At 37.0% G+C, this 23230-nt stretch overlaps 1 protein-coding gene across 1 annotated transcript in view; it reads right to left on the minus strand.

Annotated features, from left to right (window-relative positions):
- Positions 1-23230, minus strand: part of CTNNA2 (catenin alpha 2) — a 1202879-nt gene that overhangs the window by 57170 nt on the left and 1122479 nt on the right. Inside the window, exons 13-15 of the mRNA XM_060168603.1 lie at positions 23044-23195; positions 14594-14707; positions 6860-7041 (exon numbers count right to left, since the gene is read on the minus strand). Coding sequence (XP_060024586.1) covers positions 6860-7041; positions 14594-14707; positions 23044-23195 — 448 coding nt within the window. The remainder of the gene's footprint in view (positions 1-6859; positions 7042-14593; positions 14708-23043; positions 23196-23230) is intronic.

Raw genomic sequence — 23230 nt, forward strand, 5'->3', positions numbered from 1 at the left:
AACATATCCATGAAACAGAAACAGAATTACAGACATAGAGAACAGCCTTGTGGTTGCCAAGGAGGAGGAGGGTGGGGGAGGGGAGGACTGCGAGTGTGGGATTAGCATATGTAAACGATTACATATAGGATGGATAAACAACAAGGTCCTACTGTATAGCACAGGGAACTATATTCAATATCCTGTGATAAACCATAATGGAAAAGAATATTAAAAAAAGTCTCTATTACAGAGTCACTTTGCTGTACAGCAGAGATTGGCACAACATTGTAAATCAACTATACTTCAATAAAAACATAAAATTAAAAAAATAAGAAGAGATTTATGAGTTAGAAAATAACAGAACACAGAAAATAAATAAATAGATTCCAAAAAAAGGAAGGCAAAACTGATATAGAAAATATACTTAGCTTGCTATCAAGAAAAAAATAGGAGAAAAATATTCTAAAGTAAAAAAAGGTAAGATTTAAATTATCTTAAAAAACAGAACATTTGAAGTTATTACAATACTAGTTTCCTCAAGTACATGTAAAGAAATTTGAGAACATGGATGAAATAACTTTCTAGGAAAATATAATTTACCAACACTGGCTAGAAAGTAGATTTTGAAAACTCTAAAGAATCTGATTTCCATGAAAGAAATAAGTAAGGCTGTCAGAGAGAAAGCTGGTCAAAAAATCAGTAAATCCAGATGGTTTCTCAGAGGAATTTACTAAACCTTTAAAACAGGGGTCCCCAACCCCTGGGCCACAGAGCAGGAGGTGAGTGGCGGGCAGGTAGGCAAGCAAGCTCCCTGCTCCCCCCACCCCATCGTCTGTGGAAAAATTGTCTTCCAAAAACTGGTCCCTGATGCCAAAAAGGTTAGGGACGACTGCTTTAAAAAGAAAATAATCCCAATGCAATTTAAATTCTTCCAGAATATAGGAAAAGAAGGACTTCAAAAACAGTTTCATTAAGTAACATAATATTGATATCGTCAGAAGCACCTAATACAAATTATTTATTTAAGATTCTGCACAGCAAAGGAAACCATCAACAAAATGAAAAGGCAACCTACTGAATGGGAGTAAATATTTGCAAATCATAGATCTGATATGGGGTTAATATCTAAAATATATAAAGAACTCAATCAATAGCAAAAAAGCAAATAATCCAATTTAAAGACAGGCAGAGGGCCTGAAAAGACACATTTCCAAAGAAAACATACAGATGGTCAACAGGTACATGAAAAGATACTCGATTACTAATCATCAGGGAAATGCAAACCAAAACCACAATAAGATATCACCTCACACCTGTCAGAATGGCTTATATCAAAAAAACAACAAATAACAGATGTTGGCAAGGATGTGGAGAAAAGGGAACACTTGTGCACTATTGGTGGGAATATAAATTGGTGCAGCCACTATGGAAAACAGTATGGAGTTTCCTCAAAAAATTAAAAATAGAACTGCCATATGATTCAGCAATTCCACTACTGGGTATTAATCTGAAGAAAATGAAAACACTAATTTAAAAAATATATGCACTCCTATGTTCATTGTAGCATTATTTACAATACTCAATATATGGAAGCAACCTAAGTGTCCATCAATGGCTGAATGAATAAAGACACAAATAAATGGAAAAACACCTCATGTGCATGGATTAGAAGACCTAATATTATTAAGATATCAATAATACACAAAGCAATCAATGTAACCCCTATTAAAAACCCAGCAGCAATTTTGCCAAAATAGAAAAATCTATCTTAAAAAATCATATGGATTGTCAAGGCATCCCAAATAGCCAAAACAATCTTAAAAAAGAACAAAGTTGGGGGCCTTACTACAAAGCTACAGTAATCAAAACAGTGTAGTACTGGCATAAAGACAGATGTATAAAATAATGGAACAGAATAGAAAGCCCAGCAGATTTTTGACAAGGTTGTCAAGACCATTCAACAGGAAAAGGACAGTGTTTTCAACAAATGATATTGGGAAAATTGATATCTACATGCAAAAGAATGAAGCAGGACCTTTACCTTATACCATATACAAAAATCAACTGGAAGTGGATCATGAGAGCTAATCTATACATATTTTACAAGAAAAGTTAAGGGAAAAACTTCATGATGTTGGATTTGGCAATGATTTCTCACATGTGACACCAATGAAACAGGCAACAACAACAATAAAAATAGACAAATTTGACTATATCAAAATTTTTAAAACTTCTGTGCATTGAAGGACACAATCAACAGAATACAAAGGCAACCCACAGAATCAGAGAAAATATTTGCAAATCCTATATCTAACAAGGGGTTGATATCCAGAATATAGAAAAACTCCTAGAACTCAACACTAAAAATTAATCAGCCTCATTAAAAAATGGGCAAAAGACCTGAATATACATTTCTCCAAAGAAGAATACAATGGCTAATCAGCACATGAAAAGATATTCAACACCACTAATTGTTAGGAAAATGTAAATCAAAATCACAATGAGATACCATCTCACACTCATTAAGATAGTTACTATAAAAACAAACAAAAACAGAAAATAAGAAGTCTTGGCGAGGATGGGAAGGAGTTGGAACCTTTGTGCACTGTTGATGGGAATGTAAAATGGTGCAGCTGCTATGTAAAACAGTACAGTGGTTCCTAAAAAAAAATAAACATAGAACTACCATGTGATCCAGCAATTCCACTCCTGGGTATATATTCAAAGAATTGAAAGCAGGGTCTCAAAGAGATATTTGTACACCCATATCCATAGCAATATTATTCACAATCCAAGTGCCCAAGAATAGATGAATGGATAAACAAAACATGATATATACATTCATTGAAATATTATTTAGCCTTAAGAAGGAATGAAAGTCTGACATGTACAATATGGATGAACCTTGAGAACATTACGCTAAGTGAAATATGCCAGTCACAAAAAGACAAATGCTGTATGTTTTCACTTATATGAGATACTAGAGTAGTCAAATTCATAGAGACAGAAAGGAGAATGGTGTTGCTAGGGATGTTGCCCAGAAAAGATCAGAAGTCTGAGTCTTCCTATTAGTGGAAGGCAGTATGGACAAAGGGACTAGTTCCACTGGCTGTAGTTCCCAGGTTCAAAGTGATGGTTTATACCCTTTGTCTTTCCCTAACTTAATCAGGTTCTCTACTTTGGGCATTTTGAAAGGTGCTTTGAGGAATCTTGTGACCTTAAAGACAAAAGCCATCTTATTGTTCCATTTGGAACATGTTTTTAGTTTTCTTGGAAAAATATCAAGCCATAGAATTGGCTCTACTGTATAGGTTCATGTAACCTTCTCTCTTTTGTTAATAGGTGATTCTTATACAAGGGTCAATATTTGGAAGCTTTCCCAGGAAATGGTCACTTCCAAAAAAAAAAGAGAATCATGGAAAGCTATTACTGCATTACTGCTATCCACAATTTAACAACTAATTCATATTTATTTCATGAAAAGGTAATAGGTATTAATGAGAAAAATCAATGTGTGAGTGCATTCTGAGTCAATGTACTCAGTACCCAGAATTCTTAAATTCTGAGTTAATCCAAATTAAAAACATTTATTTACCATAGTTTTCTCAGTACCTCTAACAGATCAATATATGATGGGACTCTCCAGTAATGAGATATAGTAAGTAAGGAGTATATTTGTAAATGTATTGAATCATAGAATCCCGTTTTCAGAACCACAGTCCATAAAACATAGTTGGGAAATACCACTTTCACCAATTAGCTGAAGCAGTCTAAAGACAGCACAGTGGAAAAGTTGTATTAATCTGGGGATTAACAATAAATCAGGTGAGACTGTAGTACCATAAGTTGAATTATTCAAGGAAGTAACATTTATATGATGGTCTTGAAGTAGAAATACAAATATGCACAAAATTGAGAAGGAATCTAAGGGTCAGTAAAGGTAGGCCCTGGATAGCAAACTCAAGATTTTTATATTATTCTATGAAAAGAGGAAAGAAAGTTTTGGTGCAAAGGGAGCTAGATGGATGTCCTTTAATGGCCAGATATGGCATGGCATGAACTGACAAGAGTCAAGAATTGGAACTGGAAGACCAGTCAAGCTGTCACTTGGGCTGAAGCCCTGAGTGTCCATACCAAGGCAGGAATGAAATTTGGGAATAGCAGGCTGATTACATGATTCTTTACTGTAGCAGTAGATTGTACCCTGAAAGCTTTATGTTTTAGCCTGAACCCAGTTCCTTTCAAGATCAGAACTTACAGTTGATCTCAAGAGACAGCTTTTTCCCTTGCTGTACAATTAAACTTGGGTTTCTTTCCTGAACTGCTGCCATCTGCACACCTTTTGTTATTGGGATACAAGACTGGCCCATGCTATTTCTTTCTGAAGGTGACATGAGAGGTATGGATTCACCCTATGCAGGACAGCATTTATGCCATCACCATGAGATGATGAACTGTTTCCTGTTCAGTTCTTGGAAGTCAAGAACTGAACAGGAAACAGACATGAGGCATAATCAGTTTTATCCGCCATGAAGAAGTTATTACACAAATAATGAGGCAGAACCTCTCCAATTTTAATAATAATGGAGTGGATATCATTGAGATTACTGAATCAAATTAATGAATTAGCTACTGATAAGAATAAAACAGCAAAATAATAAATGCAAGGTTTTTTTTTCTTGTACCCAAACACCCTTTAAATGTAAGATCTGAAGAGAGTAGTCAAGTTTCAATTCCTACTCAGCTATATCCTTTCCTTTAAATAAGGGAACATAATACGTAAGAGCCATTAGAGGTATAGAGCTGAAATTATTCCTTTTTAAAGTGGAAAATGCAAGGCTAATAATGCATAGGGTCAAGTGCAGTGAACTTACGGGAGAGGCACAAAGAAAGGCTCAAATTAGCTACCTCTTTGCATGGCAGATGGGGGCAGCAGCAAAACCTCAGCTTCCTGTGCTCCATTTCCAATTCACAGTCTCTCCTGTCTCTCTGGCTATTAACTGTATCCTCCCTTTGCCCTCACAAAGGGGCACAAAACTACTCATCAGGCAGCGGAAAAAAATGATAACTAGTAGCACTCTAGACATTTCATTATTCAAATCAGCATAAAATGATTGTACAAAATCCCTCAGGAACTGAAGTGGCCCTCTTTTCACTTTTAAAACTATGCTTTGACTGATAGAAAGTCTGTCTTATTTAACATCATCTAACAAGACCCCCTCAAGTATATCTCTCTTCCTTGACACAGTTATATATAATCTAGAGCATTATAAAATGTCTCCCTGATCTAAACTAACAACATGACTTGATTCATCATTCACTTTAAATTAATGAGATTATTTGTTCAAGTGATGTTATTAATGGATTGTATAATATCCATCAGACAAAGTATGAATGGTGTTGAAAGCAAGCAAATTAAGTCATCACAGGCCTTGAAAAGCAATGACTGTGGGCTGCCATGATAGTCTGATTTGTAGGAAATTTAGACTTAAATAATGGCTCAGACTGAGTTATCCTACTATTATTTTTTGTGTGAAATAAATCTGTGAAACCGACAAAGACCAGCCAAATGTACAAATTTGAACTTCTAATGAATACAATGACATTTAAAATCTCGAAGGTCACCCTCATAACTTTAAAGTCATTCCACTAAAGTCAAAAACAATTTTTAAATATTTGGAGAAAGGACCAAGTGATGTCATTTGTACATACTGGCCAGAGGCAAAAGGTAAAGGGAAAAAGGCAGAGATGTGCCATATTTTATTATAATTAATTGTAGGCTTTTCTTATTAAAAGCACTCAACAATCACTTAAAAAATTGTCACCCATAAGGTAGTGTCTTCACATTGCCACACATCTTATATAACTTTAATAACAAATACCGTGTTGAATCATTAAAACATCTTTTCTCATGTATCTGTGTGTGTCTGTGTTTCTCAGGAAAAGAAATCTACAGAAAAATGATAGCTTTCATTCATATGGAAGCATAATTTATAACTTCATTACCTCTTTGGATTTTAAAACTCTCCTGTGAAAGTTGATAAGAAGAGTATTATTTTCCCATTGTACAAATGAATAAAGACAGTAGGAGACAGGTCCAAAATCACCTGGTATTTGGACTAAAAATCCAGGGATCTTTCATTGAGCTTTGCTCTCCCTTTGTCTGCCCTTTGGGTGGTAGGAAGGGCAGAAATGTCATCTCCCTTTAAAGAGGAAACTAAAAATGCAATGGCAGAAACAGCAATGACCCCTGATGAGGAAAAAGCTCCTGACAAAATTCTGACTGGTATCTTGATTTAGTAAAAGCACTGCTCAGAGCAAAAGGATCTAAAACTTATACAATGTTTAATTTCCTTGTCAAAATTACAGAATCAGAGAGTTGAACCTGATTCTTTGTGTATAAGGATAAAATATGAGCTGAGATTAATGCTAAATCATGAGCTAGCATTAAACCATATTACATGTCTACATGCACACACACACACACATATATATATAGATAGATATTTTTTCCAAAGGGGTATTAACAAATCATACACCTTATCTTCAGAATAATACTTAAACACACTGCAAAACAGCATAGACCAAAAATGAGTCACCCAAGCCCCAGGGGTTTGATTTTATGACTGACTTAGGATGGATAATTAAAACAATAATAATTACAGAAATGAATCTGTTCTTTTTGACCAAAAAGACCTATCTGCTAAGAACCAGGTCCAGATCACTTTGACTTACACATGTAAATTTTATAATACCACTACCTTGCTTTGATGTAGTCTTTTAATTTTTCAGCAGGCTTTTCACATGCTAATACACACTGTTGTGCTTCTGTTATTTTTAATGAGAAAATCTTCCTCTTCCTGTCTCCAGGCCTCACCTTGTGAAGTCTGTCATTTCCATCATGATCATACACATCTGCTTGGCCAGCACAATGATATCATTGCCGCTGTCATCCCATTTGGCCACTTCAGCATCCAGCTTGCTTTTCTCTTGGTGGAATATCTCCACCTGCTCAGCTATTTTTGCCTTCTCCTCTTGCGGTAGTTGTGCCATGATGGCCTGTGTGGGTTACAGAAAAAGTGTGACTAATGGTGACAAAGAAGCACAGACAGGAGGGTGACTCTGCCTCCAGTTAATGGCAAAGCCAGACCCTGACAAGGATGATAGGCTGCCCCACCATTCTGGAAAGTACTTTTTCTCCAGCCCCAAGAATGCAAAAGCACAGACTGGTAAGGTCCCCACATTCCCTGTCCCTGTTCCAACATACAAAAAAAATAAGAGATCCAAAGGTACGTGCACATTGACAGTAACAGAACTTCTTTGTCGCTATGATGACATATGTTTGTTCAAAAGAATCTATTCCTGACGATTTTTATATTTGGTCTTGGGAAACTTTTACCAGATGAAAGAATGCACCTCTTTCAACACTGAAATCTGTTCAGAAAAAAGAAAACGGGCCTCTGTTGCTGGGAAGGAAAAGAATTTTAAAGAATATCTGAGCATCCCAAGTGGGGTGGGGAGATGTCCTGTGAGTGTTAATGAACCCATGCATGGTTAGATGCCAAACAAAAATCCCTTATGCAGGGCACATCAGGGATGGCATACCTATTCCCAGTCCTCCTGTATGGAAATCCTGGGTCGAACATGGGTCCCTGGAGAGCCTATGAGTATGTACAGGGAAGCTGTGATGGGATAAACTTTAGGATTAAGAAGCAAAGGTTGATTTTCAATAGTTGCTAGGTAAGGGAATGTAGAAAAGGAAAAACTACAGTTGATTCTCACTATTCACAGATTTTTTATTTGCAAATTTGCCTACTCTCTAAAATCTATTTGAAATCCCCAAATCAATATTTGTGGTGCTTTCAGACATTCACAGACATATGCAGAGATGCCAAAGTTTTGAGTCATCGACAACCATGTTCCCAGATGAAGCCGAACAAGGGTTTCTCTGCTTTCTTGTTTCAGCACTCATACCATAAAGAAGCATCCTTTCTGCAATCTATTTAGTACCACATTTTCCACATATTTGCACTTTTTATTGGTGGTTTTGCTGTCTAACTTGGCCCCCAATCCTAGTGCTGAAATGCTGTCTTGTGTCTCTAAGCACAAAAAGGCTGCGATGTGCCTAATGGAGAAAATACATGTATTAGATGAACTTCGTTCAGGCATGACTTTTAGTGCTCCCAGCTGTGAGCTCAATGTTCATGAACCAAAACTATCTAATAAGGTATCTAAACAGAAACACTCATTAAACAAGATTACATATTGATGGGTTGAAGGAAATATTAAGACTAGCAGCTCTCAGGAAGCTAACCCTGTATTTCCCCTAGGAGCAATGATTCCGTAGTTGCTAATTAAGCGTTCATGGTGACTTTACAGAACATAAGGGCCGTGAATAAAGAGAATCAACTGTATTTGTTAGACACTATTTATGTAGCAGGCACTGAATGAAATGTTTGACATCACCTCAATGCATCCTCAAAGAACCATTTACAACCTGCTTCACTGAAAGGACCACGTGGATCAGTGTGTCAGCACTGATATCCCTCTCATTCTGGGATGCACGTATTCTCCAGAAGAGCATGATTTGGGGTACCGACAGCTGTTGCAAAGAACAAATAAATAGCACAAAAAAACCTTCTTTCTATATTGTAAAGTTCCTCCCAATGTGAGTGAATTGTTTAAAGGAGAGGTAGGTAGCTGGTATCTAATGGAAATATCAGTGGATATAAGCTCAGAAAAACTGGGCTCAACCTGGCTCTGTAACTGACTTGGGTTAAGGCCTCATTGCTACTGGATCACATCCTTAACGTTCTATAATATAAGAATAGTAAACAATTACCTCAAAATGTTATGGTGGACAGAAAATGAAATAATAAATGTAAAATGAAAGTAAGCATGTGTGGGATTATTGTTAACATTATATTATCGTTATTTCTGTATGAGTTTTCTTCTAGCTGCTTCTCTAGCTTATTACTTAGTTGCCATCAAAGAGAAGGGATGGGCTCAGAGACTATGTGACTCTCTATAAACAGAAGATTGACATGATTCCTTGAACACAGGCATGTATACTGGGTACTGTACTAAAAGGCTTATGAATGTCAAAAATTTAATCTACTTAATTATTCTACAAGATTAATACTATTATTACCCTTATTTTATTAATGATGATACCAAGATCCAGGGAAGTTAATTAAATTCTGAATATTACACAACTAATGAGCTATAAGAATAGGATTCAAACCCACGTCAGCTAACACCATACTTAACCATTGTGCACAATGGGATCACCATGCAGGACCATGCGGGTTAGACACTGCCCAGTGGTCCCAGCCCAGTGGGGCAAAGATCACTAAAACTCTAGGCTCTGTCCACCAGGCTGAGCATCCTAGACAAGCCTTCATCTGCCCAGGGTAAAGGGGTGCCTTTGTCTGATTTGCATAAAGTGTCCTTGAACCAGCAGCTTCCCAGATGCTACATCTTACTAATAGACAGCCATGTCTATGAAATCCCATGCATGCATGTGTGTGACTTTATACAAATAGCATGTGAGTGTGTGTGTATGATGTATGTATATACTTATGTAGATCAATATGTGTGTGCGTGTGTATACAAAAACTACAATCCATATTTTAAAAGTCAGACTTGTGCAAATACAATAAAGTATTAAAATACTAATATTTGAAAAATATTTTACAGTACTTTTAAAGATAGCTAATATACAAAAGAGCTTGTTATAAACTCACATATGCAATATCATAGTAACTGCAAGGCAGCTAGCTTTTCCAATACCTTTGAGATAGGTTTGGATTTACAGAAGTTTCCTGAAGCATCCCTGTCTGATGTTCTAATGCTGTCTTAGATTCATCTGTCCTCCTCATACAAAATTGATAATCATGTTTTACTTAAACCTCACAAGTCCTAACCAGCATCATTTAAAGCATCCATTAGGTGCTTCTCTGTAAAAGAATCTATAAAACTACCTGACAGACCTCCATACTCTACATTCAATCTCCAGATTCTAGCAATAAACCTGTCATTGTTCCAAAAGGGTTAATTTATGCATTAAAGGGTGTACACGTGTCTATCAACTGTATCACTTGAGTTTCACATTGTGCAGTTTAGCATTTGAATGTTAACTCCCTTGCTCTAACTCTCTAATTTCGAGTAATGCCCTACCTCTGAGTTCTCTTTGAGCTTCCTGAGGGTAGAGTCCCCAGCATCCTGCACAGTGTAGAAGCTAAATACATATCTCTTGATTGACTGCTTACCCATTTTTCCACTCACTGCATCAACATAGTTTGAGAGAAGTTAACAGAACTGACATACGTTTCATAAGGGCACAATTCCAAAGAAAAACTGGCTCCTTAAAGCAGATTTGTATAAGAAGATGTTATTTTGACTCTAGGTGTGCTCCACCCACATAATGCAGTTAATGGTGTGTGATTTGGGTGTAAGAGTCGTTATATTTGCTTCTGCTTATATAGCTATCGATGAAGTAAAGTTGTTTCCTAAATATTATTAAAATTCTCTTAGCTTTTAAAAATTCATAATTGACCTTTTCTGAAACTGAAATTTAAAAAAAGGTTATCTATAAACAGTAGATCACAAACTGTGAAATTTGCAAGTTAATCAAATTAAAATTCAACACATGAGTTTTAATTAGGTCTTATCAATGTAACTCAGCAGTTTGAAATGTTAACACATTAAAGCCGTTCTAGCTAGGAAAAAAAAAATTAGAGGCTGGCTACATTCAAATCAAGTTGAATACAAAATATATGACATGCAATTGTTCATTCCCTCAAACTAAGGAAACATGAGAAAAATGATTTTCATGACGAAAGGGAAAGACAACAAATCAGCTTTTCTGTTTGTGTCATGTGATCACCTGGGGCGGTCTGAGATTTTTGGCTGCTTTCTGTATAGCTAAGCACAGCTGTCCAGATTGTTGATCTGGGGCCCCAAGTCAGTGGCATCAGAGACTTGAATTCACAAAGTTTTCTAACCACCCTGTTCCATGCTCCTAGCCTTTCCTTTGAACATCTAACCACTTCTTTGTGATTGTTTTAAACTTTATTTATTAAATGAAAGTGCAAATCACTGACACAAGCCAACGACCACTCAGCCCAGAATCTTTATCTTCAATCTAAATCTCAAAGAGCTTTTTTCCAATCTCAAAAGGATTATTTTTTCCAATCCCAAGATGAAAAATGACTTTTAAAGTCCATGGACCTCCAAACTGATATGTTAGTTTCTTAAACACAGAGCAAGAGTCTTACATTTTAAGGCTTTAAGTACATAAATGTTTATAAATAATGATTTAAAAGGTTAAAATGTAATGTGCCCATTTCTACTCACTTGGTTTTAAAGCAGGATAATAAGCATAAGTAATTAAGGAGTGGGTGACTTTTACCTGTCTCAGGCTGTGAAGTGAATTGGAAAATTGAGGTTCTTGTCTCATTAATTCAAATTAAAACTTTCACGATGGTCTGAATTATCTAGCTCTTTCAGGTTAAATTATTGGTCAGCCTTCTAATGAATGACTACCTTGTGCTACAAGCATCATCATCATCTTCTTCATTAACCTTAACATTATGTAATAACTCGTGATACATTTCATCATGCATTTCTCCTAATGACATTATGAAGTAAGATGCTGTATATATATATTACACACACACACACACACACACACACACACACACACACACACACACACACACGGAGACGAGGCAGGGACAGGTTAAGAAAGTTACCCCAAAGCCTCACAGCTTGGTCAAGTTCATACTTAAAATCAGGTTTGTGTGACTCCAAACAATATATTTTATCATGAAGGTTAAATGCCCAAGAGTTGTTGCTGATCAATTTTAACTATGTCAGCTTGTGAGGAAAGAGTTTATAAGATGTCATGTTTAGGAACAAAGGGCCTGATCATTTCTATATTTCATCAGATCAGGGTATGATTGTTCTCATTCATTCTCTCTCTCTCTCTCTCTCTCTCAAAAAGTATTGTAGACAAGCAGCAGACAGGAACACATAAAGGAAACAAACATTCACTCTAATTTCAGAATTTGAGAGCAATGTTGGGGTGGGTACTAAATTCTTTTCTCCCACCATAACCTCCTCTTAGATTAATTTACCATTTTCAGAGAAGAATTTCTCTGAATGAGAACACAAAGTAACAGGAGAGAACAGGCTGCTGGAAAGAGCAACTGCCTCTGTCAGAGACAACTTTTGCCTCCTTCACAATTTCGACCAAGTTAACACACTTCTCTGGTCGAAAGTTCGACCATCTGTCATCTCATCAATTCAGTGCACCCTCTTATTTTCAATTTACAGCCATAATTCTATGTCTCTGATTTGTCATCATATAATTATAGGCTTAAATAGGCTGACTCAATAACTAATGCTGCCTGCTGCAAGTTACTCACACAGACCTCATGATAGATCGCAAAGACAAATCAGCAAGTGCTGGATTACAGGGGTACTTTGTTCTTATTATCCTGGCCCATGTTCATCACTCATGCTGAAAAATCTTTTGAAAAAGACTATTATTGTCTTTTCACCCACTGGGTGAAGAAATAATAAATGATGTAGAGAGGTGCCATCTGACTTTTGTTTCCAGCCATCATAACAGACTTGATGTCTAACGTAATGGAAGTATAATGGGGCTGTATTCTTCCTTGTAAAAAATGAGGCTAATCATGCCATTTTGACAAGATGGTAATTAAAAGATTATAAGATAAAGGTTTTACAATATGCCTTAGTCTTTGAGAAAACAAGTCAATGGATACTTGGGCTGTATCAATACTAGGTTGCAGTCAGTCAATTAAATTGACTTTGAATTGATTAATGTTTGGGTGAATTACTCAAACTTGCCCTCTGTCATTGACATAAAAATGCTGGTTTTAGTTAATTTTGAAGATGAATTGACTTGACCTGATGCATTAGTTTAGCGTTATGCCAGCATAGGCTCAGAGGACTCTCAGCTTAACTTCCCTGTTTTCAACATTTTAGAGGGAGTAAATAGAGTCTACAAGGTATTTTTTAAAGTAGGGAGCTTCATACTCTTTTGTGCACTTTTCTACTGTCACCAGTCTGTGATTAGAAGAGATTTCTCTGCCAAAGGATGACAAGTCATCCCTTATTGAGCACTTAATATATGTCAAGTATTTTGCTCATTATTTTAATATATTAAGTAATTAGAACCTCAGAAGAATCTTATCAAACAAGTCTATTATTTACATTTTACAGATGATAGGACTGAAGCTCTGAGAAATTAAGCAGCATGTAACAGCATAGTCCCCCTCTACTCTTCACAATTCAAAACCAAGTCTGTCTGAAATCAAAGTCAATGCATCTTCAATGCTCTGGCTTTTACTCTCACATTACCCCTATCAATGTCCATATACATCTTCTGTATTATTTAGTTGTTGGATGAGAGTATCAGGAGAAATAAGATTTTAAGTACAAAAACTTTCTTGACTCAACATAAAGCTTAGTCTTTGATTGGCTATTTCCTACTCTTCTTTCACAATTCCTAAGCCAGTGTGAATTTCCTAGGGTTTCTTAACCCTATGCTAAACTACCATCACTTTCTCATACTTCCTATTCATTTTCTTTTAAGTGAAATTTAACAAATTTAATTTCTAAGAAAACTTAACAAATCTAATTTCTAAGAAAATTAGAATATCTAATTCTCAGTTATACTATACTTTGATTATTTTTGCCCTATGGAAACTGAGCCTTTAAAGGGAGGACAATCTCGCCCTCTCGCAATCCCTAGGAATTTTATCTCCTTCCACCTGCCTTGATTACCAACATCTTACCCTCAAGGAGCTACAGCTAATAAGATTGGTCAGATTCCAGAATCTTCTGTGGAAGACTTGTATTGGTGGACAATGTCACAGAGTGTTCGAAGGTGTTCGAATGTCAGCCAGATTGGTGATCTTTCTGTTGCTTCTTGCTCCACACCTTAAGCTGGTATGTTTCTTGTATGTCTCTGTAATTTCTTTTTCAATCACATGGTAGACAGATCTGGGGCTACTGCCCTGGCCATAGATAGGTATTGGGGGAAAAAATGTTCTCTCTCTACTCTGATGACCTTGAACGAATTTCAAAATATGTGGTATTGTTTATCAGAGACCCTAGGCCAGAGTATGGAGCAACAATAGGCCCACAAATAACAAAGTAGTACTCTAATTCTCTATTTGTGGTTTCTTTTGTGTGGTTAAGAAGGTTGGAGACTTCAAGTAGAACCATGGTGTCTGTGCCAAAGTAAGATCTGAGCATTCCTGTATCCCCTGGTCACTGAATCATCTAATCATGATCCCCAACCCCCAACAAATCCACCATACACATAAGTTTTGCTGTAATGTGGCTGCTATGTTTTGAGTTATGGAGAGAGAATGGAGTTAGAAGGAATCAGAATCAGTGGTGGTCACTTCCAATGTGCAAAATGTGAATTGCTAGAAACAACCCCAGATGAGGCACAGATTTCTGAGCCATGAATCTCTGGGATTCCAGGTCCCTGGAAATCAGAAATTCCCTCAAACCAATTTGGTGAACACAGCCCCTGTGCACCAAACCAAAGTCCTGGATGTCCACTCACCCGTGCACTCTGCCCTGCAATGAGCTGGTCATCCTCTGTCTGAACACTTGTCCGGCTACGTACATCATAATCTTCTTGCTCAAAGTCTGAATCGTCCTCTAGTTCTTCTGGGGTCTAAAAATACAGAGGAAAAGAGAAAAATCAGCATACAGATCTCCCTCGACTTACAATGGGGTTAAGTCCCAATAAACCCACTGTAAGTTGAAAATATCATGTCAAAAATGCATTCAATACATTAACCTACAGAACATCATAGCTTAGCCTAACTTACATTAAACGTGCTCAGAACACTTACATTAGCCTACAGTTATGCAAAATCATCTAACACAAAGCCTCTTTTATAATAAAGTGTGGACTACCTCGTGTCATTTATTGAATACTCTATTGAAAGTGAAAAACAGAATGGTTGTCTGGGTACAGAATGATTGTAAGTGGATTGGTTGTGGCTTGGCTAACTGGGAGCTGTGGCCTCTGTGCCTATACAGTAGTAATGGATAACATGTCTTAAGTGCCTTCCATATGCCTATCACTTTTCTAAGTGCTTTACGTACACTAACTCACACAGTTTTCTTGACAGTCCTATGATGTAGACACGATCTTCTCCATTTTACACATAAGGAAACTGAGACGTGAGAGGATATACCCTGTTCAGTCTTCTAGGGCAGGCAGTTTGACTTGTACTTGAAACTACCATGCCATGTTAATTCTAAGAGGATAAATACAGGAGGTGGCAAGGACAGTGCAGGAAGGGAAAACAGTGCATTAGTGTGACATTCTCTGCTCAACTGTCTTTAGCCAGAAAGCTGATGGTCACCCACAACCTGGCTCCTGGTACATAGGAGCACCACCTCCCAGGGCTCTGTCTTTCAAAAGGAAGGAACAGATCACAGGCAACACTGATGATGCAGTTGCCCATTCCCCATCTAAAAGGGCATATTTTAATTAATTTTGCTGGTTTCTTTGGCTACCTCAGTGTAATTAACCAGGTGTGGTTATTGATGAAGTCTTGAGATTGGTCAGACAGGCATAAAATGGGGTCCTTGGTGCCAATATCACATTATGCTTAGTAATTTTCCGAGCTTTAGCATATCCCTCTTGTTTTCCTTCTCTCTCACATCAACCTTATTAATATTTACTCAGTCATCTACAGATGTTCAATATTCTTTCATAGGAATATTAAAAGAAAGAGGTTTTGTTCCCATGTTTTATTAACTCAGGCATGGGTGGGGTGGGCAAACCCTGGTTCACATAACTGGTAGTGTTTTCATTGTGGACAGAGACAAGAATCTCTGTTCATTTCTCACTCTTCTGGAGTGTGTCGAGGAACAGTTACAGCAAGTTGGTAAATTCTGCTGACAGATGAGATGACAAGATTGTAGACACTTTTCATCATTAGTTTTTGAAAAGGACAGAGAAAAATAAAATGGAAAACCTCACTCAACAGAAAAAAGGAGAAAATGACAGTACCTATAGTACTGTGTCCAAACATTGCAGTGATTTGCACATTCAGTAGATGAGTCAATGGCAAATGCAACCTGGCAGCATAAGGCTCATAATGATGAGCTTGTATTCAAGCGGCTATAGCTCAGGAGCCAAAATACAATTTAAAAATGAAAAAATGGCATTATTTCATTTTTTTTATATATAACTGATTCACTTTGCTGTATACCTGAAACTAACACAACATTGTAAATCAACTATACTCCCATAAACATTTTAAAAACAATAAAATAAAAATGAAAAAAAAATAACCTGGATATAGACCCAGGGGACCTGAACATTTGGGGCCTAACTCTGCCGCTGATAGGCTGTGTGTCTTTCACAAGCTACTTAGAGCTTTTCTACCTCTTCACTCATAAAATGGAGATAATAACTGCTACTTGCCCTGCCTGCCTCACTGGATTCTAGGATCAAATATATATGAAAATGCCTGGTAAACAATAAAAGTAAACTAAAATAAGTGATAGTGACCATTATTATGCTTAATAATAAAATATACACCTAGTAAACAATAGCTACAATCATCATCATCATCATAGCAATCATTTTTTACTAACCACTATGGGTCAGGCATTCAGCTAAAGGATTTAATACTTACAATGACCTAATGAAATAAATTTAATCCCCATTTTATAGATGTACAAACAGGTTCAGAGTTGTTAGGTAAATTTTCCAAGGCACCACACCTAGCAAGTCGAGGGTTCCAGTGCTTTTAACCATCACCAATACCACCAGACAAATGGATGAGATTAAAATATTTTCTTGTGCCTAAACCGTGCAGCAAACCCATCCAAGCCACCCATATACATAGTTCTGTGCATGTGAAGTTTCCTAATTTCATGTAATTGTGTCTCCTATCTATGCTGTTATTTTTTTTTAACTTATTCATTTTGAGTGTTAATTTCTGACTGGTCAAGGACCTCCACAAATTAAAGGAGACATGGAAAAATATTGATGGCCTGCAAATGGGCTGGAGATAATTAGACTTGTATCATTAGATAGTGTCATAGGGTAAAAGGAATAGAAAAAATATGCAATTCACTGGACTGGAGGCTGGAGAGTGAAGGTCAAACCTCTCAATTCTGTCCTTATGTGCTCTCAGGGAAGGCCTTTTTATAAAAATAAAGAACCACTTTGACCTACCCTTGGTTCCATGGTTCTACTAATAAAGTATTTGGCCTGTAAAATATCTCCCTTTTAAGATAATTCTATCCGATTAATGTGTGCATATTACAGAAGCCCAAGTATATCATGTGACTTTTCCAGGGTCACACCACATGTCAGCTGCAATACAAAATCAATCTACCTGCCTCAGTTTCCCAATCAAATGCTCAATCTTCTCTACAACAGCTTCTGTAAAGAAGCAAAATGAGAAAAAGCTGAATAATTTACAGTCATTTCACCAGGACATGTGAAAAATGTAGTAAGGACAATTTAAATGAACAGCTCAAATGTAAATGTGTTTCATTGGGAGCAAAAAGATGACACAATTTGGCAACTGCAACAGGAGAGTTTAGGGGATGCATGAAGAAGGATTTCCCAACAGATCTCCAATCACTGGAATGGATTGGAAGTTAGAAAGCAGAATTAAAGATTTCCTAAAGCCAAAATAGAACAAAATCTCCCTCATCAGGACTGATTGGCCACTGGCATCTCTATTCTGTATTATTCAGGAGGCTTCCTAACTTAGCTCCTTTTTTCTGCCCTTACACCACACTTCCTATTCTCACCAGTATAACCAGGACGTTCCACTTAAGCTCTAACTCAGATCATGTTATTGTCCTGCTCAGAAAACTTCAATGGCTCCCATCTCTGATTCAATAGGGTTCTTAGGCCACATGTGCCATTCTCTCTGCCTGGAACACACTTCCCCTAATACTCTTTTTTTTTTTTTTTTTTTTTTTTTTGCGGTACAAGGGCCTCTCACTGTTGTGGCCTCTCCCATTGTGGAGCACAGGCTCCGGACGCGCAGGCTCAGCGGCCAAGGCTCATGGGCCCAGCCGCTCCGCGGCACGTGCGATCTTCCCGGACCGGGGCACGAACCCGTGTCCCCTGCATCGGCAGGTGGACTCTCAACCACTGTGCCACCAGGGAAGCCCCCTAATACTCTTATGGCTTGTTTCCTCCTCCTTCTCCAAGTATCTTTCCAAATGTCACCCAGTGGCCACCCTTCATAAAACCCACACCCATCCTGTGCTCTCTCCCCTTTATACTGCCTTGGTTTTCACATTAACTAGTATGTTATATCTACTTGTTTGTTCTCTGTCTCCCACCAAAGGAATATAAATTCTTTGAGGACTGGAACCTTTGTTATTTTGTTCACCTCTGTATTCAGGGCACTTCCAACAATAGGACATCTAGTAAGAATTCAATAAATGAATTAAGTCATTAAATGAATGAATGACTAAGATCCAATTACCAAAAATTTTAAAAAATCATACTAAGTTATTTTTAATTGAGTTAAGAAAACAAAACTAGGAATGTTATGGGACCATGTTGATAACAGCAATCTATTATAGGTAAATCAGTTTTGTCACATAAATTGTTTCTAAAGTCTCTTCAACGCTTTATTTTCTAGCTATGACAAATATTCTGACTCCAATCTTTGCAATTTTGATAATATTGCTGACTAATTTAACAAATTCTATCTCATTAATTGGTTGTATGAAGATAAATTTCATCCAGAAGTTTGAGGAAGGGAAATATTTCTTGGAAACATACTAAGGCCAGGTCTATACTAGTACTTTATAGCTGCAGTAATATTTGTCCCCATTTACAGATAAGGAAACTGAGGCATAGAGAAGGAAATTAGCATGCCAACCACCCCAAAATAGTTAAGCCATAGGTTCCCAAACTTTATTGCTTCAAACATTGTCTCAGTAATTTTTTCATGGTGTCTCTAGGCTAAGAAACAAAAGAAAACTAATGGTTCTGCTTCTTAAGCAGTTAGATCATAAAAATGGATTAAGTTGATTGGCCCTAACAATTTAGTGCCTGTTGCATACTGCATTACTTCTCAAACCTTGGAATACAGTTGAACATCCATTGAGCTTGTTTTTTTATCACAGCAACCACCAGAAACCCTGCATCACAAATACATGATAGGATCAATATATGATCAAAAGGAATGTACCAACCTAATGTTTAAACTGTGAGCCACCTTCAGCTACTATGTCACACAGTATCTGAGAGATGTTTCTGTGTTTCCCTTGACATTTTAAAATATCTTGCAATGCTCCAGGGCATCTTAATGGCCATTTTGGGAGGTGTGAAGTTAAGCTATAGAATCTTATCTGAACCCTGTCCTAAGCCCTATTGTTTCTCTTCCCTGCTTTCAAAAGTTTCATATGCAACCAAATTAATCGGTTCCAATTACAAAAGTTCAATGTACAGATATCATTTTTTGTCGTGGTCATTCTATGAGAAGCGACTACTGTTTTGTTGAATACAGATATTCTGACACCAAGATATTACCACCTTCTATGCTACTTTAATTTCCAATATTAAATGTTTAACTCCTTGTGTCTTAAATATACACTTGTTCCTCCTTATTTGCAGATTCTTTATTTGTGAATTTGCCTACTCACCAAAGTTTCTCATAATCCCTAAATCAATACTTTTGTAGTTATTCACAAGCGTGTGTGTGCAATGTGGCAAAAACTTTGAGTCACCCAACGTGCAAATTTCCAGCTGAGGTCATATAGCACAATGTTCTGCTTTCTTATTTCAGCTCTTGTACTGTAAACAAGTATCCTTTTTGCAGTCTATTTAGTGCCACATTTTTGCATTTTTGTGCTTTTTGTTATTTCCCTGCTTAAAATGGCTTTCAAGTGTATGTGCTGAGGTGCTGTTTAGCATTCCTAAGTGCAAGAAGGTTGTGATGCACCTTCCAGAGAAAATGCATTGGTTAGATAAGCTTCCTTCAGGCGTGAGTTATAGTGTGGTTGGCCATGAGTTCAATGTTCATGTATCAACAATATATATTAAATAAAGTGTCTTTAAACAAAAACATAAAACAATCTAATATATTGAGCAGTTGATGAAATTGTGATCAGAGGCTCATAGGAACCTAACCCTGAATTCCCCCTAGAAGCAGTGTTTCAGTATTCTTTAATTCAGGGTTCACTGAATATAACTACTGCAAATAATGAGAATCAAATATATGTTGGTATGCCAGATTTGTCTATCCATTTTTTAAACTACCATATTAGGGTAATCAGAAAACTCCTATGTAGCTGATAGATCACCAAAGACAAGCCTTGGCAAGAAGCAAACAAAAAACTGTTTTATGGAACAGAGGGAGAGTTGACCTGCTCCCAAAGAGACGTAGGAACCTGAAAGGTGAGGTTGGAATACAGGAAGGACAAGCTTTGTATGCTTCAGAGGGTTGCCTGGAGCTGGCCTGGAGTGCTACATACTAACGTCACCATTAAATATGTATTGATTGCTGAGAGGCAAGGTGATGGAGAATTTGACCTTTCAAGGTCCTTTCTGCATTTATTTTTGGGAAAAAATTCTTATTTTTCCAAAGCATAATCAATACTTTGAGAGGAAGGAGGCATGGCCAGGTTTGCTGAGAAAGAGCTCTACTTGTCTTACTGTCTTTCTTCCTGACTTAGTGTAATGATTTTCTTTTTAAGCAGACCTAACCGTCATACACAGAAAGCAAACCAAGAATTTAAGCACAAAATAAAGCCATTCTGGTGCTGAATGGAGAATGATTTTTAAAATAACAATTTGTACATACTGTACATTTCTCCCTTCCTAAGTTTTAAGTGGTGTGAAATCCATCTGATCAAATCACTTAAAATGTCAAGATGGAGGAATGACACTTCATGTAACAAAGATATGGCATTTTTATCTAAAATTATGGTTTATTACAGCTCATGAATGAATAAATGAATGATGGCTATAAACTTCCTCAGCCTCCCAGATGAATGGTTGTCACAAAAATGTGACGGCTAACAAAGCAGAAAAATGGCAAAAGAGGGAATATGTCTTGAGAATTATAGTGGAATTTAGTGCCAAATGCTTTGAAAACATAACTCTCATGGTCTATTACTTTATTTCACAAGTTAGTATATAATGGGAAAAATGATATAATTTGTTACAGGCTTAAAACGCTGACTATCCTTCTTTTACTTCTCCTCCAGTTCTCATACCTTTTCTCTCTGTCAGTTTCCCATCTGCATAGTTATCTCTTTTTCTTTCCCCCAACACACACAGTATTAAGCACTGTGCCAGACAATGTAACACAGTGAAGGGAAAATAAAAAATACAGTCTTTGCTTTCCAAACTTTCAGTCTAAAGAAGGTAATAGACATTAAAAGAAATAGCGTAACGATTATGATCACAAGCAGAAAGAGTTATAGGTAGCTAAAGAATAGGGTCAGTATTTTTGAGGGAGAAAGTTTAGGGAAAGAAGATTTGAGCCAGGTCTTGAAAGATGGTAAGAGTTTGACAGATCTAAAATGCGGGAAGTTAGAAGAACAGGAAATATATTTGACAGTCTCCAAAGTCCAAAGTTGAACTCCACATTGTTACGTATAACTAGTATTGTCTGATACAACTTATGCAATGTGTAGGTGTGTGTTATAGAGAGAGAACAATAAATCACAGATACTTCTTCAAGTATTGAGGGACCACACACAGAAAATAAATTGATTGTTACTGTGTTTAAGGGGATGTCGGTTTAGATGCTCAGTGATCACCCTGAGCATCTAAAAAGAGAGAAAGTGTTTCAAGATGCACTCAGCAGTTAACTCATGGTTTCACTGAGCAGCCTCAGAGACAGCTATGGAGGCTGAAGATGGAGATACAGTCTAGGGCTGCCTCATCGAAAATGGTGGCCACAATCTACATGGAGCCATCAAACACTTAAAATGTGGCCAGTGCCACATGTTGAAAAGCTAGTTTTGGATACCTTTGAGTAAATAAAATATGTTATTAAAATTAGTTCATCTGTTTCTTTTTGCTTTATTGACACATCTACTAAGAAATGAAAAATTACAAATGTGCCTCACATTATATTTCCATTGGACAGCAGGCTTTTAAGATTAGCACCACAGACGCATCTTCTCTGCCTCAATCCTAATACCCACAAATATATCTGTGTCATCAATTATGCTTTTGAACATGTATTTAAGTTTACTAAGAAAGAGTTCTGTGGCTAAGAAAAGTGTTTGAAACCTACTGTGCCAAATTGTTGATAAGGCAAGGAGAAAAAATAGTCTCAACTCATGATGAAATATTGTGCAGCGGTTAAATGGGATGAGGTAAGCTATGTGTCTTCATAGAGATAGAATTGGGTGAACAAAGCAAGTTGCAAATAACACTTATATGAGTTTTAAAATCTGCTGTATTATGTTTTCTAGTGCGTGTCTATATATAATTACTTAGACAATGGTTTGGAAGGCTCACACCTACCTGACATCAAAAGACTGAGGATGGGAAGATAGTAGGGTAGGTGATAGGGGAGGTTTGCTGAAAGATTATTTAGCCTTATTTATAATGTCTTAATTATTTGTTACAAGAAGAAGGTAGCTCTGTATCACTTTATTGTCATTATCAATATCATTATTATTATCATTATCACTAATACTACTAAGCTGGGTGATCTTCATTTCTTTCCATTGCATGGCTTTCTGATTCTAATGGGAAATAGTGTTAGCAATAGGGAATGGAAGGGGCACCCCTAAGTTGGTATCAAATTTAGGCAACAATGTGTGTAAGAAGTAGGCAGGACATCACCCTTCAGGATATTCAGTGCTGATCTAGGCTTGTTGGGATCACTCATCCCTTTATAAGTAAAAAGTCCCCATTGTCTGACTAGATGAGGAGCTAAACAGCTTACCAAGTTAAACTAAATAATTAAAAAAAACAAAGAGTAAATTATTTGGGGCCCCTACTAGAAGTTCCATTCATCTCCGAGCTACAGAGACCTCACATACCCTGATCATCAGCACAGCCTTTCTGATGTCCCGAACACCGTCATATACCAGGCGAGAAGCATCGATGAACTCATTCTCTTCAAATGGTTGAGGGACGTTGGCACTCAGGGCTTCAATGGCAACCTCCACTTGTTCAGCAAAGCGTGGCATCACTGTGTTAAACAAAGTGAAAAGCAGTGGATTAGAC

This window comes from Lagenorhynchus albirostris, chromosome 13 (genome assembly GCF_949774975.1).
Source record: "Lagenorhynchus albirostris chromosome 13, mLagAlb1.1, whole genome shotgun sequence".
Classification (NCBI taxonomy): domain Eukaryota; kingdom Metazoa; phylum Chordata; class Mammalia; order Artiodactyla; family Delphinidae; genus Lagenorhynchus; species Lagenorhynchus albirostris.